Source organism: Struthio camelus, chromosome 2, assembly GCF_040807025.1.
Source record: "Struthio camelus isolate bStrCam1 chromosome 2, bStrCam1.hap1, whole genome shotgun sequence".
In the NCBI taxonomy this organism is placed as follows: Eukaryota; Metazoa; Chordata; class Aves; order Struthioniformes; family Struthionidae; genus Struthio; species Struthio camelus.
This window is the reverse complement of record NC_090943.1, coordinates 141,844,413-141,860,359: the sequence shown is the minus strand read 5'-3', so window position 1 is coordinate 141,860,359 and position 15,947 is coordinate 141,844,413. Positions and strand designations below refer to the sequence as shown.

Here is a 15,947-nt window from a genome sequence, read left to right as displayed (position 1 = left end):
TGAATTAATAGAGCTGCAGAGGCGGAGGCGGGGGGGGAGGCGGCGGTGGCGCGGCCCCCGCCCCAGCCCCCCTGCTCGGCTCTCCGGGCAGCCCCGCAGCCAGCTGGCGTCCCCGCGCGGGCTGCCTCCCGCCCCACGCCCCACGCCGCGGGGGCTGCGGCGGAGCGGGAGCGGGGGCCCCGAGGCAGCGCTAACGGCCGCCGCCGGCCCGCGCTAACGGCCGCCGAGGTGGGCGCGGGCCGCAGCCGGTTCTAGGCGCTTCTTGCGGGCGTGGCGCGGCCCGGGCGAGGCGCTGGGCGGCCGCCGAAAGGGAGGGGAGACACCCTCGGAGAAACCCGCCCGGGACGCAGCTCAGGAAGGGAGCGGGGGAAAAACAGTGAAAAAAAAAAAATCCTAGGGTGCTTGTTTACTGCACCATATGGCTACGGGGGGAGGGGTGAAAGAGATGTCTGCCAGTTGCTGAACCAGTGCACTCATTATGTCCATTAGAGTCATAGTCACCCATGCTGAGTGTCTCACCACAGAGCAGTATCAGAGCGTTTCTCTTAATTTCACATAATACCTTAGCTACTGCAAGTAGAAGACATGGTTTTTTCACCATTTCGGGTCTCATGAGAAACTGAGGTTTTGAGGTAGGGCACAGCCAGGAGCCCAGGGCAGGTGGACCCAGAAAACCCTCGATGTGGCACGGAGAGGCTTGCCTTTCAGTGCCTCATTCAAAATCCGAGAGGAAGCAGATTATTTTATTCCTGGTAAACTAACATTCACTGGATGAAAACGCCCTTCTCCACATTCCATTTCTGTTTCTGTGAAAAGCTGGGTATATCTTTTGTTTGCCTAGAGATGAATGTATGGTATTTAGCTGCATTTTGAATCACAATGCTGCGATACTTGAAATGTGAAAGGAGAACGCAAAAAAACAGTTGCCAGTAATTTTTGTGGTTCAGTTTGGAAAACCCGAAAACCTGATCCATTTCAGGGCATTTCCCTCTGTTGTTGACAGGTACGAAGAGTTGCAATTGAAGTACTGGGCACTGAATGCTATAGGGAGATCCACAGTGATTAATACTATTTTTCTAGTGAGGCGGTCATTCATTTCAGAGTAATCCTTACTACACAGCACTGACGGAAGCGCACGCTCAATGCAGTATATATCCTGCCTCTGGAGAGCTTCTAGGCTAGGGTCAGCGGAAATGCTTTGAAATGGCTCATGTCTTTCCTCTCAGTGATTCATAAGATAGGTGCTGAACCTCTGTATTACTAGAAAGATAAAATTTGCAGACTACTGGGTCTGATAATAGGTAACTATACTGCTGTCCATATGGCCTTGTAAAATTGAACTATTGATTTTTTTTAAAGCATGGTTTCCTACTTAGCAGACCAATCCCACTACTGCTGTAGTCAGTGGCATTTTAATGCTGACTTTAGTGGGAACAGTTTTTGCCTTTAAAATGGTCTATTTCACGTTATTATGGTAATGGCATTCAGTAATTCTTAAAAATCAGTCTTCTTGGCCTTGGACATTTGAAAAGATTAATGTACCCAAATTATTTCAGCTCAAACATATTCACCATATTTCTGCTCATATCATGTCCAAAGTTTTGTTTAGATAAATAAATAAGATAGATAACTTATTGCTCCAGATGGTTGTGGGTGGATTGGACCTAATAGGTTCTCCAGTTATGTGTTTCTGTGTGTGATTTTTTTTTTAATTTTACAGAAGCCTAGATTTAGAAACCCATTTCTGGATCTCCTTTTGTATGCAGCTTAAACTGCATCTGGTTGCTCACCAAAATAGCGTTCCTTCCAAAGAAAGATTACAAATATTAAAATGCAGCCAAGACAGTGAGTGGCTCAGTTCAGCTAATGTTGCACAAGGGTGCTGATCCTACTGCCCATATGTAATATACATTCCAATCTTGGCACCTGCCATTGGATTGAAATTCAAAGTAAGAAACAGCAGGCCTCAAAGTCTGGAAATAAAGACAAAATAAGTAAAAAACAGTTCTGTGCCTATTAGTCAATAATAATCTGCAGCAGCAAAGACAGAAATGTCAAGAGTCAAGATATGTAGCACAACAGACGTCAAAGAGATATTGGGGCTATTACGCAATGATGAACGCGTGCAGATTCCAACTGCAAGGTATATCTAACACTCATATTAATTATTTCCATATTTGTATAAAGACAAACTTTTTAGTGTCTAGCAAGATTCTGCTTAGTTAACTTTGTGCTAATCACATTGTGATACTCATTAAGTTAAAAAATAACTTCGATTTTAAGTTGAATAGTGAACTAGGAAATTTGAAATAAAATGCAGTAGTACTTAACACTGAATTTATTCAAAATTTTACTGAAATGAAATTTCAGTGAAAAATGCAAACAAGTAGTCATATTTCATCTTCCTCACATTTTCCAGGCAGTTTTAATTATTAGATGATTAATATATTACGATTGTTCTATGTTTATAGATGTGGTCAACAGGTATGCTTAGCTGCATAAATATTGATGCTGAAGATCAACAGTAGGTTTATTACCAGATTAACAGGAAGCATCTTACTTATTTTACCCTAGTTTACTTCACTGGCTTTATTATTGTTATTATAAAATTTGCAGTATGTGTTTTCTAGGCTCATTTAACTTTGCCTACTCTCTACTTCTGCCAAAGCTGACTTTCTTCCTTGAGGATGACCTCACAGGAAACTAACTTAAAGTTTGTTTATCTTCTGTTTTCTTTAACACTTTCCTCCATTTCTTCTCTCATCTCACTTTGCTTCAGTCTTACTGTAAGCAGCATTTTTCTAACATAAATATAGCTCAAAGAGACGGGGAACAGGGAAAGAAATCTGCACTTTCTCCTACAGTAGATGTCCTGATGCAAAGCCCATTGAGAAGGGAGAATACTTACAAAAAAATAAACAAACTACCCCAACAATATAATTGAGAAAAAGTGTATGTGTTGCATATGTTTAGTTAGGAAGGGGAAATTATGACATAGGCATTTTTAATGTACTTAAATATATGTAGAATTTAAAGGACTGAGATTAAACTCACTCTCCAGCTCAGTTTTTCCCTCCCTAAACAGTCAGAATATGGAGGTTTGTATAACTGAGAGCCGTCTGTGCAGTGTACTGTGATAAACTTAAGTAAGGCATTTCATAAGATCCTGTCATAACCAAAGAGGAAGGGGCAAGTTACTGCTAGAATTACTTGACAGGTGAATTTGGCCATACTGAAATTAAACTTTCTAGGCATTTTTATACATTTTATAAACACATTTATGCATTTATTAAATACTTCTTGTGAGTAAATTATTATTTATAAATAGAAAAACTTTATTTGAATGTATCCTGATTAGAACTCCATCATTGCCACTCAGTCAACTGATATCAAATGATCTGGATATAGAGCACACATGGCGGAAGCTCTATGGCTGTATTTCTCCCTTGGGCACTGGCCATTATAAAGGCTAAGCATCACTGAGGAACTGCATTATGCCTTCAAAACAGGGGCATAATCTTTGTGCCAAAAAGTGATTCATAGGCTGTCTGGTTGTCCTATCCCAGGAGTGGTTTTTATCCAGTGCAACTTAGGATGACAGAATTGGGCCTTCATAGCGTCTTATATTTCACCAGCTTGGCTCCTTCCAACTCCTGCAGCTACAGTTTTTCAGCTCTTCTGTAGATCAGTTATTTCACTCTTTGGATCTACTAGGCAAATTACTAATCAATTTTAAAATATTTTAACATAACCATCTCCGTTGTCCTTTGTTTACCTGCTTTAAAATTACAGCAAACATGATAATGAAAATCTGTTAAAATTTTTTAAGTCTGTATTTGTGAAAAGTGTCCTGACTTAACATTTATTTCTTGAAAAAAATCTGGTAACTACATATAAATGTCTTAAATTTTGAAGATGAACAGTGGAAAAGCCACAGTTCATTAGAATTCTATTAAATTAAAATATTCTACCTGTTATTTTTTTCTCCCATTTAAGAGTGTTTTCTTGTAGTCATTTTTTGAATATCATTTTCTGGGTTCAAGTAGAAAACGTAGGATTCAAGTAGGAAAACAAGTAAAAATAATATTTTCAGTTCTACAACTTCCTCGAAGTCCAATGCATCTTGCCAAAATTGGGCTGATTTGGAGAGAATATTATTAGAATTTGCTATCTAGAAGGGCAATTAAAAAAGAAAAAAAAAGTTGTATTTTAACTAGCTTTATTTTGCTCTAAAATAGCTTTATTTTTATTGCTTTACTATTTATTTCACTGGAAATTTAACTCCTTGAAAACTCACTATATGCCAAATTCATCTCTCAGCTGTACTGTTAGCTGATACTAGCAAAATGAAGCAGATGATTTATCTGTGTAGGTTTTCTAAAAAAGGAGTGTGAAAGTCCAATGAACTTACAGCATACATCCTATCGAGAAATTTGTGTTTTTGCTGCTGCATCCATACGTAGCTTACTGTATTGTCTCCTTGTTGGATAGTCCCAAATTGAGACAAAAAGGGTAAAGAGAATATGGTCTGTCTGAACTATAGGTTTTAGACTGACCCCTGATATTCATTGTAAGTACTATTAAAAAAAAAAAAAAGATAGTAATAAAAGGACAGAGTTCATTAAAAGAAGGCTAAGCTGTTTGCTTGCTGCGAATGAAATTCTTTAACTTTATGGCAACCATGGCTGTGGGGCTTTGCTAAGAGACAGAGGCTATCAAAAGATGTAAAAAAATAAATCTACGACTATGGCTATATTAAGGGAGAAAAGAATGAGTTACATTCTTTATTCTTTCCTGTTGCTATTTTTTGAGAAATGCAGTGGGACAAGTCATCTAAATACATATATGCCACACTTGCTGGTAAGGCTGGTCTAAACTAAAGTCTTCCAGGAATCCTCTCCGTTTGAAAGAGGTGATTTTTTTTCTCATATTCGCAATTAATTCTAAAATAATTCTGCTCTTTTTTTCCCTTTTTTTTTTCCCTTCTCATCATATTAAGAGTTTGGAAATAGCTGCAACAAGCTGCAATAGAAAATGCTAGGACAACAAGTAGTCAAAAATGTTGAGGTGAAAACAACATGTTAGTTTTCATCAGAAATAGAGTAAATTGGAAAATAAAGGTAGTTCATTGCAAAGTTTGTCTAAATCACTGTGATGCTGTGCACTAGTCTACGTAGGATTGTGCCAGAGCTTGAAAAATAACAATACCCTTCCTTCTTCCAGACTAATAATATCACTACAGCAACGAGTCATAGAAACTGCTACTGTCAAACTGACCGATGAACCACCTAGTTCCAGTCTCCAAGGGAGTCTATAAAAGATGTTTCAGAGGTCAGTAATTAGTAAATTAACAAATATATCCCGAAACAAAATATGATGCATCCAATTGCATTATGCAGTAATGACAATATTTTTGTCTCTTAGCTTCTGCCAACATCAAAATACATACCTAAAACTTACTAAGCTATTCTGAGAACTAGACATGAAACAAGATCATGAGTGTTGGGGCCACCACCAATACTGAAATCCAGTATGTAGGGGAAGGGAACAGGAAGATGCTGGGATTTCAGGACACTCCACACGTCTTTCCTTGTGTTGACTGTATGGGCTAGAATACAACTAACCCTGATAAACACTCTGTGGGGAAAACCTATGGAGGTGTTCCTTGATTCTATGTAACAATAAGCCATGTTGTTCCAGGTAAGTGCCATCACCGGTGCCAGCAGTCCTAGGGGAACAGAAAGGCAGGAATAACCTTGTCCTCTGTTCTGCACCAGCCAGCAAAGCTGAACTGACATACAGAGCAATACTGCATCCTTACAAAGAGCCGTGGAGCTATCACTCTCTTGTGAAATCCTTGGAAGAAATTCCAGCTGAATCAATCAGAATTTCTCTGGGGGCTGCAATGCAGACTTTCCACTCCCACCATTAAGTGTTATAAAACAATGACCTAGGTGTTTACCTCTTAATTGTCAAAATATTCTTACAAGATGGAATAGGGTTAAAAAGGGGGGCTGGTAAGTTTTCTTTCTGCTAAGCATTAGTCTTTATATCACACCATATCTCTGAACTTTTTATGTCTGTTTTCTGCTGTGCATTTTCTCTTAATGTTCAGCTCTCTGTGTGATTTAACTATTAAAATGTAGTTCTTTTGGAAGCACCCCTTTTCCTTAATTAGCTTAGTTAGCTTCCCTGGAACTTTCATCTCTGTTATGACCTTTTGGAAATGAGGTAAATACACTGAGCATATTATTAAAGGCAAGGACATACTATTTAATTAAATGAGAAGAATATGTTTTCAAAATCTTCTCTATCCCCTTCCTATTGCTGATTTTTGTTACTCCTGCTATGCACTAAGAAGGGTGTGCCCACTGATTTGTTTGAAATTATTCCTAAATATTTCCCTTGAGAGGTTATGCCAAATCTGTAAATTTCAAATACGATTGAAAAGCCTGAATTCTTCTTATCATTTCAGAAAGCTAATATCACAATGGCAGTGGCATAAAAGGTAAATTTTCTGGCAATGGTCTGCAGGGAATTCTGCCTGCCATGATTCCTCCTTTTTTCCTTTATTATGATATTTCTGTTTTCCCTCCCAGTTCTTCCTTAACTTGCTTAACTTAATTTGCATCTCCACCAAATGTTGAAACCCCTTCAGTTATCTGGGTTATGTAGACATATATGCGTGTGTATGTATATTTGGGTATATATACATGTATATACACACACATGTATACATTGGGTTGCATTTGCATAGCTGTCAAACACTTCCTATGGTTTCCCAACTCTTCACCAACCTTAATTTATGTCATCCTATCTGGAGTTTCAACCCTGCTTTAGTAAAGTCAGTATCAGATTCCTTTTGTTTCAAAAGGAAGCCAAAACCAAATTTTGACCTGAACATTATTTTTAAAAGGCTTTTGAACATCTGACAGGTTAGAAAAACATAGTTAACCCTTACAAAATCCAGACTAGTTGCATCAAACAGGTACAGTTCATATGGACACTTAACTTTATTTTAATGATTTTCTTATTGATTTTTGCTGGTGTCGAAATATGGTTCATTGGTCTGTCATTTCTGTGAGTGAACTGTCTTTACCACCCTTTTTTTTTAAATAGATTTTTAGCCATACTCCAGTATCATTGCTGTATATAGTGGCAAATGATATATTTTAATATATTTTAGTTATTTCACTCTTAACTTCTTGAGTGGTCCTAGATTTGTATTAGTCCTGGTGATATACTGCAATTAACATCTGGAGTTGCCATCACCTCTTTTTAGTCCTCTATTTCTGACAACAATTCTTCAGTTTCATCACCTGAAAAATGTAATCTTTAGATATGTCATGTATGTAATCTGTAGGTATTTCCTTATCACCCACAGCACAGAAGATAGGCAGTGAAAAATGCATTTCTGATGGTCTTTGCTGTCTGCTGAAACCTCTGGCCATACCTTAGCTGTACTTCTCTTGATGCATTTAAAAAATTGTATAATTATTTGCTTACTATTCAGCTTCTGTCAGCTCAGGGTAGTGAACATTGGTCCATTCATAAGTTTGATTTTCCAGGCACCAATGCAACTGCTGCGTTACCGTACAGGAAAGTCATGATTTAGCGGCAGTTGCTTCAGCTTTGAGTCTACCTTGAACAAAGATCTTGTACAAAATCACTTGGCAGTGTTCCTACTGGTATACCTAGGTCCACAGGCAACACAGAGCAATCACAAAACTTACTTTACTCATTCAAAGATTGTACTGTGAGTTCAAGTCAAAGTCATTTTAAGTATAAGGGGATGTCACCCCATACGTATTCTTAAGTACAGTCAAAACATTACAGTGTCAGTCTCATGTTACATTAAAATCTTTGGCGTAACAAAATTTACAAAACTTTCAGACACAGGATCTTACTGGTAAGATTTCATTTACTGGAGGAGCTTAATTATAGTCTCTTAAATGAAAAAGGTTGAATGAGTTTCATCCTAGGCTCAGATAGCTCAGTTAGTAAAAATTACCCTTCCAAGTCTATACAGAATATTTATTTCTGGGAAAAAAAAGTATTTTCTTGAGGTCAACTCTAGCATAGATTAGATTTTTTTAAGTAAAACATTCACTACAGATAGCCCTTAAGTTGAAGGGTATCCACACACACAAGTAAATGATTCAAATTCTGCCTTCCATTTAAGCAACTAGCTTTAGTCCCTGCACATTCACATAGTAACTGTCAGTAACCGTCAACGTATACAGTATCTGCAATAAAAATGATATCGTACAAGACCTGGTGATTTCTGTGCAAGTCCATTGCATTCAGAATATTTAACTATCTAACTTGTAGAAGTCGTTCTTGCCTATCTGGTTATGTTGTGTTCATAGGCCAGTAAGAAAATTCCTTGCTAGCAGCAATGTAAGGTTGTGAGGCTTATCTACTTAAATAGAACAAAAACTTAATTTTAAAAAGCTACAGCATTACTTTCACTGCTGCTGCAGGACAATACAAACATAACTTTCATGTACTAGCTGATATCTCCTGAGCTTTCTCAAGTTAGAGAGGCTTCTAGCAGGTTTAAATGACATACGCAAAATCAAAACATCGTCTATGTTCTGGAAAGCTCTACTCATTTTGGAAGCTGTGCTGAGTAAGTTCAACCTATTCAGCAAAGAGCAAAAGATTCCTGTGATGCTCTGTGATGCATGGGAGGCCTGAAGGATAAGAATCTGGTAGGATCTTCCTGGAGAGTGTTTACTGCCATGCTATCTTTTCATCTTTCTCCACATCTACCTCACTTAAATCTCTCCTCAACATTTCTCCTGTTTGTTTTATTCCTCTTTTACCAGAAAACTCTTGACGGCTGTTTGCTGCATTCTCAGAAGCTCAGGACGCAAATAACTTTCTCCAGACCAGAACCAGCAGCTGCTGGTTGCCTTCTTTCAAAAAGCAAACCAAAACTCCCACATGAAGTTTTTATGCATATATACGTGTAGTCTCTCCAGACTGCATCTCTGTTCTGTACAGAGTGCAGAACAAGAACAATGGTGAACCCGCCAGAAGTTGGGGGGCGGGGAGGGGGAATGCTATCAGCATAAAAAAATCTGAAAAATACCATTATGTTGTACTGATGCACATCAGCCCAGTCTAGCACTAACCTGCTAGCAAATACCTTCTAACTTTTCATTAATCATAACACCCTTAGGTAGCTACAGAAAGAATACTTGGTACCTTTGAAGAAAATAAGCATTAAAGTGTCTGAGCTGGAGTCTCCACCATGCTACGTTATTACTGAATCTAATGCAGCTTCACTGACAAGAGACTGAGGTAAAACAGCAAAGAATCAAGTTCACTATCGCCTCAGTCTTCTCAGCAAAGGTTCTCAGCAGCCTGAAAATTAAACTGGAAGGGTTTTTTTGATCACTGCAAAGATTTGGGCTTTCAAGCTACACGCTTGACCTTTACTGGGCGACAGCATTGAATCTGTCATTCTGTCTTTCGCTGTATGTATGCATATATAGAGTGGATATATTAGTAGGGGTAGGTTTGTTGTTTTTTTTTTTTTTTTACTTTGTATTGCTACACTGAAAAGACAAAGTCCCCGTGTTACTCACTTTAATCAAATGTCTACTTTTGGCACATTGTCACTTCATAGAACACCTATAGACCCTATTTTATCTTTCTAAGTAATTCTAACTAGTAATTCTAAGTTCTAATAAAGTAATATTTTCTAGTTTTACAGAGGAAGCACTTCAAAATGTTCTCTTTTAAAAAATTTACTCTCTTTGACTCATCTTTCTTTGGAAAATTCTAGCTCAACATTGTTACCATGATATCCCAAATCCTTCTCTCTTTGCTTCCCTCACACATACACACATGTGGAGATAGCATCTTACATATGGCCACTTTAACATTTTTAAATTTCAGGACAGTTATTCTCTTTATTCATGCACACTTAGCTGAATGCCTACATTAAGAGTTGCCAACTAAACCATTTTGTTCCATCTGCTATGACCATTTTCCAACAGTCTGTCTGATTCACCAGCTTCCCTCCTCACAGAGTCCATTGGGAGGTCTGAAAACAGCAGGATAGAGGGTGTGGGTAGCTGGAGGAGACAAAGCTCTGAAGACCTGAACAATGGCTAAGGAAAACGTGAAGGACAGTTAGAATGGGATGGATGCTGCGGGGTTTTACTGTATTCAGGCTTTTGAGCCTGGAAGGTGCATTTAACAAGACTGTAAACTACTGCAGAATTGTACCTTGGGATGAATTATAGCCCACTCTCAACCTCACCTTTATGTGATACTTATTCCCATTATGTGCGGACAGTTCAGTAGGCTACAGAGCTACCGAAACTCTTTTATTAATTTTTAATATTGATGGCTACAAGAATAGAAATGTAATGAAGCAAAGCTGCATATTTTCAATTGCTCTAAAATGTCCCAAAAGAATGAACATAATTTAAAACGTAAGATAATTTAAAACTCCATGTTTGATATATAAGCTATTTATACTGTGATTTTTTCTTACATGTTATTGTTCATAAAGTCATCTATATAAAATCAAATGAACAATACACTTGCATTTCAATCTACTATTTTTCATCAATAATAGAACAAGGTGGGCTGGGATGCACCCTATTCCATAGAACTCACTAGCCTGTCATTTTTAAGCCCTAAATCCTGTAATCAGGTCCAGTAGTACAGCCCTACACCTGTAGAGCACCCCCCTGTTCTGCTAGCAGAAATCCAAGAGGTACCAGATCCTCCTGGAAGATACAATGATTTAAATAAACTAAACATAATTTTGTTTCTGAATGAAAGTTCATTCTATGTTTATAGTTATAATGTTTATAAAAGACGACACAGGAAAATTCATACGTTAGGCTTGTGATTTAAGTCAGCGAAATTTTTTGAAATTAACAATGACAAAGGCAATCAGAAACTGGCCTTTGAGGCTGCAGTCCTCAGTTTGCTAATACAGCTTGTATTCCATACTTTGAGACATATCCTTGCAAACATGTAGGCCCTTCTTTTTTAAAGAAAAGTTCGGTTTAGAATCTACTGATACGGCTTGGGTCCTTCTTTTGTAACTTATATATTTTTAAATTAAGGCTGATTTTAGGAGCCATATATCTGACTATGAAAAACATAAAGCAAGAGAAAGAAAAGTGGTGAAAATAAATTTGTATTTCTTTGTTCTCAAGTTGCTAATGAATAAGTAATTCCAGAAAAAGAGCTTTGCAGAAAATACCCCCCAAAATCATAAAAATCGTGTATACTGTTTAAAAAGATGCTATATTAGTGATGTTAATTCTGCACATTCTTAGGGATCGGGAGTACCAACCATTAAAAGTTGATACTAATTACTGTCAGCCATTTGGCATATTTCTTGGTCTAACACATTTATACAGTGTATCTAGGCTAGGCATCATTTCACAATTCTCATGAAGTGCAGCTTGGGCTTAAAGGAGGAAAACATATGACAATAACAGCAGCAATCTGAAAAGTTGCAGAAGTGAAATATTCACTGGGCTGCATGTACAAATACCTTTCTGTGTATTGTCCCACTCTGGACCTAAAATGGCTGTTTTGCAGGGGATGTTGTTGCTTGGTGACCAAAAGTGCATCTCCTAGGCCACAGAGGGATGTGAATGTTCAGAAATTGATTTGTTCCTGTTGCTCTTGAGGAGACCATACCAGTAAAATAGATAAAGCCAACCCATAATCACCCAGGCACTCTCTTTGCTGGCATCCTTAAAATTGATATTTAAGGTAGGCCTGAGAATTTGAGCTACTCACCATCCAGGCAAGGGAAAAAACAGAATAAAACCTAGTGTGCTGCTGTCCACAGAGCATGAAAGTAGACCAAGCTTCAGCTACTGTAAGCCTGCAAGATACCCTTGCTTCAATTAAGTCTGTGTTGTACATCTATCCTGTTCCGGTGCAACCTCCCAGTTGCTATCAGGCTCTCTTTCTTTCATTAGAATCAAGTAGTTAATTAGCCCCAGCCTGTCCTCTCTCCTTCTCTCTTTCCCTTTAACGCAGCAGTAATGATGTCTAATTACCAGCAGCAGTGGATTACAGCACCATCAGGAGCAAATCTCTCTGGCTGACAGCAAAGCTGAACAACAAATCTTAAAGCTTCAAGGAGAGAATAATTCCAAACAAAGTATTTTAATACTATTTGCTTGTTTTTGACCAGCTTGTGACTTTAGAGTCCAAATTCCACTACTATCCATCCATCCTGTTATTACAGAGGGAGTGCTCACGCTGCCAGCAGTGATTAATTTTAAATTGAAATTACTTTTACCTATGGTGAGATCGAGTGATAGACAGAAGAGGGAGAGGATGAGGGAGGGAATCACTGTTTGGGGATCTGATACTGTTTGTGTCTCTCTCTGTGGACTGGACAATTTCAAATATATGTGATAACAGTGAGACAAAAATAACAAAACAAGGTGGATAGTTCTAAACGGTCATACGTTAATAAACTTTAACCAGGAAGAGTTAAGGAAATGAGAAAATGGGCTTTTAAGGCTTACCAACAATTACTTGTCCAATGAAAATCCTGTATTTCCTCTATACGTTATCATTTCAGGCTGGGTGAAATCCTAGGCCTGTTTAAGTCGATAGGAGCTTTGCCACTGGCTTTCTCTGGGATAGGAACTGCATCCATATTGTGTACAACGGGTTGTTTTGGAGAATTCAGCACCTGCTGCACACTGACCCTTTCCTAGCAGTAGCTCATACAAATAGTTGCCAAACTATCAAGATCTACTGCCACGCTATTTAAGATCTACTTAAATCACTCCCCTGCATTTGGTGATTGGATGGTGACACTAGCTTCCTGTTTTTAGGAGGGAGGGGAGCACTTGTTCCTCAGAGCTGATGGTTGTATAAGAACGCTGAGAATAACCTTTTCTCATTTATGCTGGCTAACAGGTTAGAGGAAGCAAGCAAAAAGGAAGGAAGGAAGGAAGAAATTTTACCTAAAATGCAAGACCTTTTGCATAAGGATTTACATGTTTTTGTTCACATAATGTACAGATATTCTGAAACTGTTTATATATCTGTCATAATAGCTTTCCTTCCTTTTGTTATGAGGGCTGCTTGGTTGTTAAAACTATTTAAAGGTAGTTATTTCTACATGAGTATGAATACGTATATGTGTATGTAGAAACATACACAGACACTCACAGCTGAAGTTATGATTTGCCACAAAGGTAAGACCAGGAAGGAGCTCGACCCCTGATTGAAATCTCTAAAGAAAATAAGTAAAGAAAAAATGTGAACATTTGATCTGAAAATAAAATAGAAGAGGGGACGCACGGTGGGATTCCAAGCTTTCATGGCCTAGCAAAGGTGAGAGGAAATAAACAAATTGATGATCACCGAAAAATCTTTTGTTTCACAGGCCCAGAATGCCACTTAATTCTTAAATTCCATCTCTAAGCTTAAAGTTAGCCTTCTGTTCATTAGCGTAGTCAACGTAGTTTTACTCCAAAAAATACTGAATTTGCTTACCATTTTGTATTTACTGTGAAATGAATACTCTTAGGAATAAAATCCTGCCTGCTGGCTCTTCAAAAATAGTATTCCAGTTAGCAGAAGAAGTATTTAAAAAAAACAACCTAACTGACGATTTCTGTTGTAGACAAATTTCATATAACATGCATCTGTTTTCAAATTTCACTGAAAAATAAATTTCATCCACAATACCTGCTGGGGTCAGAAATTAACAATCTGTTCTCTAATTGTAGAAAAGAAACACATCAAATCACCTGAACCTGCAGGCAGACCTAGAACACTTTTGTGAATAAAAACCATAGAGAGGGAATTAAAGTCTGTCCAGAGCTTCTCTTTCACTTTCAATCTTCATATTTGTAAACTCCTTAAAATTAATTTCCCTCCTTTGCCTCCTCACAGCCATGACGGCAACGATGACAAAGGGGCAAATATAAACCAGCCCCCGGGAATGCCCAGGTTTATTACTTCAGTGAAGCAGAGAGAGGCAGATTTCCCCAGCAGCCTACGTCATCAGCAGACCCAGAATACTTTCCGAGAAGCCCCCTTTGCTGCGCCACCCAGGAACCTTCCCACTAGGTCAGAATAAGCTTCCACTGCAAAAGACAGTACTGCACATCCAAGCCAAATGCCCAGGCAGGAATATTGTTATTTGCCGGGTTTCCTTTTCAGCCTCCTCCTCACTCCCCCCCCCCCACCAGAAGCTTAGCTTATATGACCTAGAGCATAAAAAAAGTAGGAATAATGATACGTGAAGAGAGTTCAATAGGCAAAACCTACTTGTAGCAAACAGTTCCCATCTTCTTAAATAGGAAAATCTGTAGCTCCTGCCACCACCAAGCATAATAGCTCTTCCGCTGTTAGACCTGCGTCTAGCTATGCAGCTTCAGAGCCTGCCAGGGATGCAGCGCTACTGTATCGCATCAACTGGGTTTCAGCTTTATGGCTGTGAGACTTGGGCAATCCCAGAAAGAGTAACAAAATACACCATTTGATCATGTGGAAACCCATCTCCCTTTGTTGAGCATCCTCTCCCCGCTCCCCTTAATAGCACAGCCGCACTTCAGAGCCAGCAAGGCACCTTCCCGCTGCTCGGTGCCTCAAGGGCTGCGGTCTAACAATTAAAAAAGAAAAAAAAAAAAAAAAGATATCCTGGGGAAACCCCCAAATAACCGACCAGCGCCACGCTTGGCTTTGTGCCGGCAGGGCTGCGCGGCGCGGCGCGCCGTGGAAGCAGCCGGCCGGCGAGGGCGCCGGGGCCGGGGCCGGGGCCGGGGCCGGGGCCGGGGCCGGGGCCGGGGCCGGGCGGCACAGCGCAGCGCAGCGCGGCGCGGCGCGGCGCGGCCTGCGCACAAAGGCAGGAGCGCGGCCGGCGGCGGGACAATGGCCCTCCCCGGGACCGCCGCACCGGCGCGGGAGGCGGGGGCGGCACGGTGCGCTTTGTGCGTGATCGCTTGCAAGAAAAGGACCACAAAGACCTGAGCAGTGTATAATGTGACACGCAAATGCAACATGGTGATGATGACTTGGGGGAAGAGGGAGAAACGAGCCAACTGTGGCTGTGGCTCCCCCTTTTCCTCTCTCTCCCGGCATGGGCTGCAGCGGTCGACATAGAACAAGGAAGACAATTCTCTACTAACCGTGGTTTTGACTGGCACGTACAGCACTTGCTTCCCTCCTCCAGCACCACCACTGACCTCGTCCGAATTGCCGAGCTGGAAGCCTTTAGATTTGACCCAGAATTTGAATTTGGCATTATCCGTGGAGCTCGACTCGGAGCCATTCAAGAGCTGGACGATCCGGTCGTATTTTTTACGGGTCACCGTCTTGGTTTTTCCTGAGTCCCCGTAAGTCCTGAGACACCAGTCTTGAAACTGGCGGTACATGTCCCGGTCGCCGCTCTCCATAATCTCCTAGTACCCCCCCACACACATGCACACACACGGACACACACGCACCCCACGAAAGCGGGCCGGGGTCCGGGTCCGGGCCGCCCAAACGCACTTTGCACCTGTTCACCTAGCGCTCATGAAAAATGCATCCACCTCCGAGCCGGAGCGAAAGGAGGTCCCGGTGCAGGCAGATCCCAGCTGATTTTTTTGTTGTGGTGGTGGTTCGGGGGGGGGGGGGGGAGGCCGGGAAGGGGGATGGGTGAGGGGGGGTAGCAATCAATTCAATAGTGTAGCAATGCTCTCCTTCATTTTTTTAACTGTGTCGGATCACAGGAGGCAAAACGGGTCTCGAGGAGGCTCCTCTTATCCTTCCACTGTACGTGATCGGTCTCTTTAATAATTGTGCAAGGCAGGACTATCCCACTGTCTCCAGCAGCGTCTTACCCGGAGAGGGTTCGGAGGATAAATAATTAAAATCCTATCCCTTGGCTTAGCGAAGAAAAAAAATATTGACTCGGATCCTTCTTCTTTTTCCATATATCAGCT

At 40.2% G+C, this 15,947-nt stretch overlaps 1 protein-coding gene across 5 annotated transcripts in view; it reads right to left on the bottom strand.

Moving 5' to 3' along the window:
* The window catches only part of NOL4 (nucleolar protein 4), a 197,229-nt gene extending 181,670 nt beyond the window's left edge, over nucleotides 1-15,559 (bottom strand). Inside the window, exon 1 of one of the 5 annotated variants that reach the window (XM_009683064.2) lies at nucleotides 15,150-15,559. In XM_009683064.2, coding sequence (XP_009681359.2) covers nucleotides 15,150-15,416 — 267 coding nt within the window. In that variant the 5' untranslated portion in view covers nucleotides 15,417-15,559. Of the gene's footprint in view, nucleotides 1-14,289; nucleotides 14,470-15,149 lie in introns of those variants that run through there. The other 4 variants (XM_009683062.2, XM_009683063.2, XM_009683061.2 and 1 more) reach the window with 4 other exon arrangements.
* Between the last annotated feature and the right edge of the window lie 388 nt (nucleotides 15,560-15,947).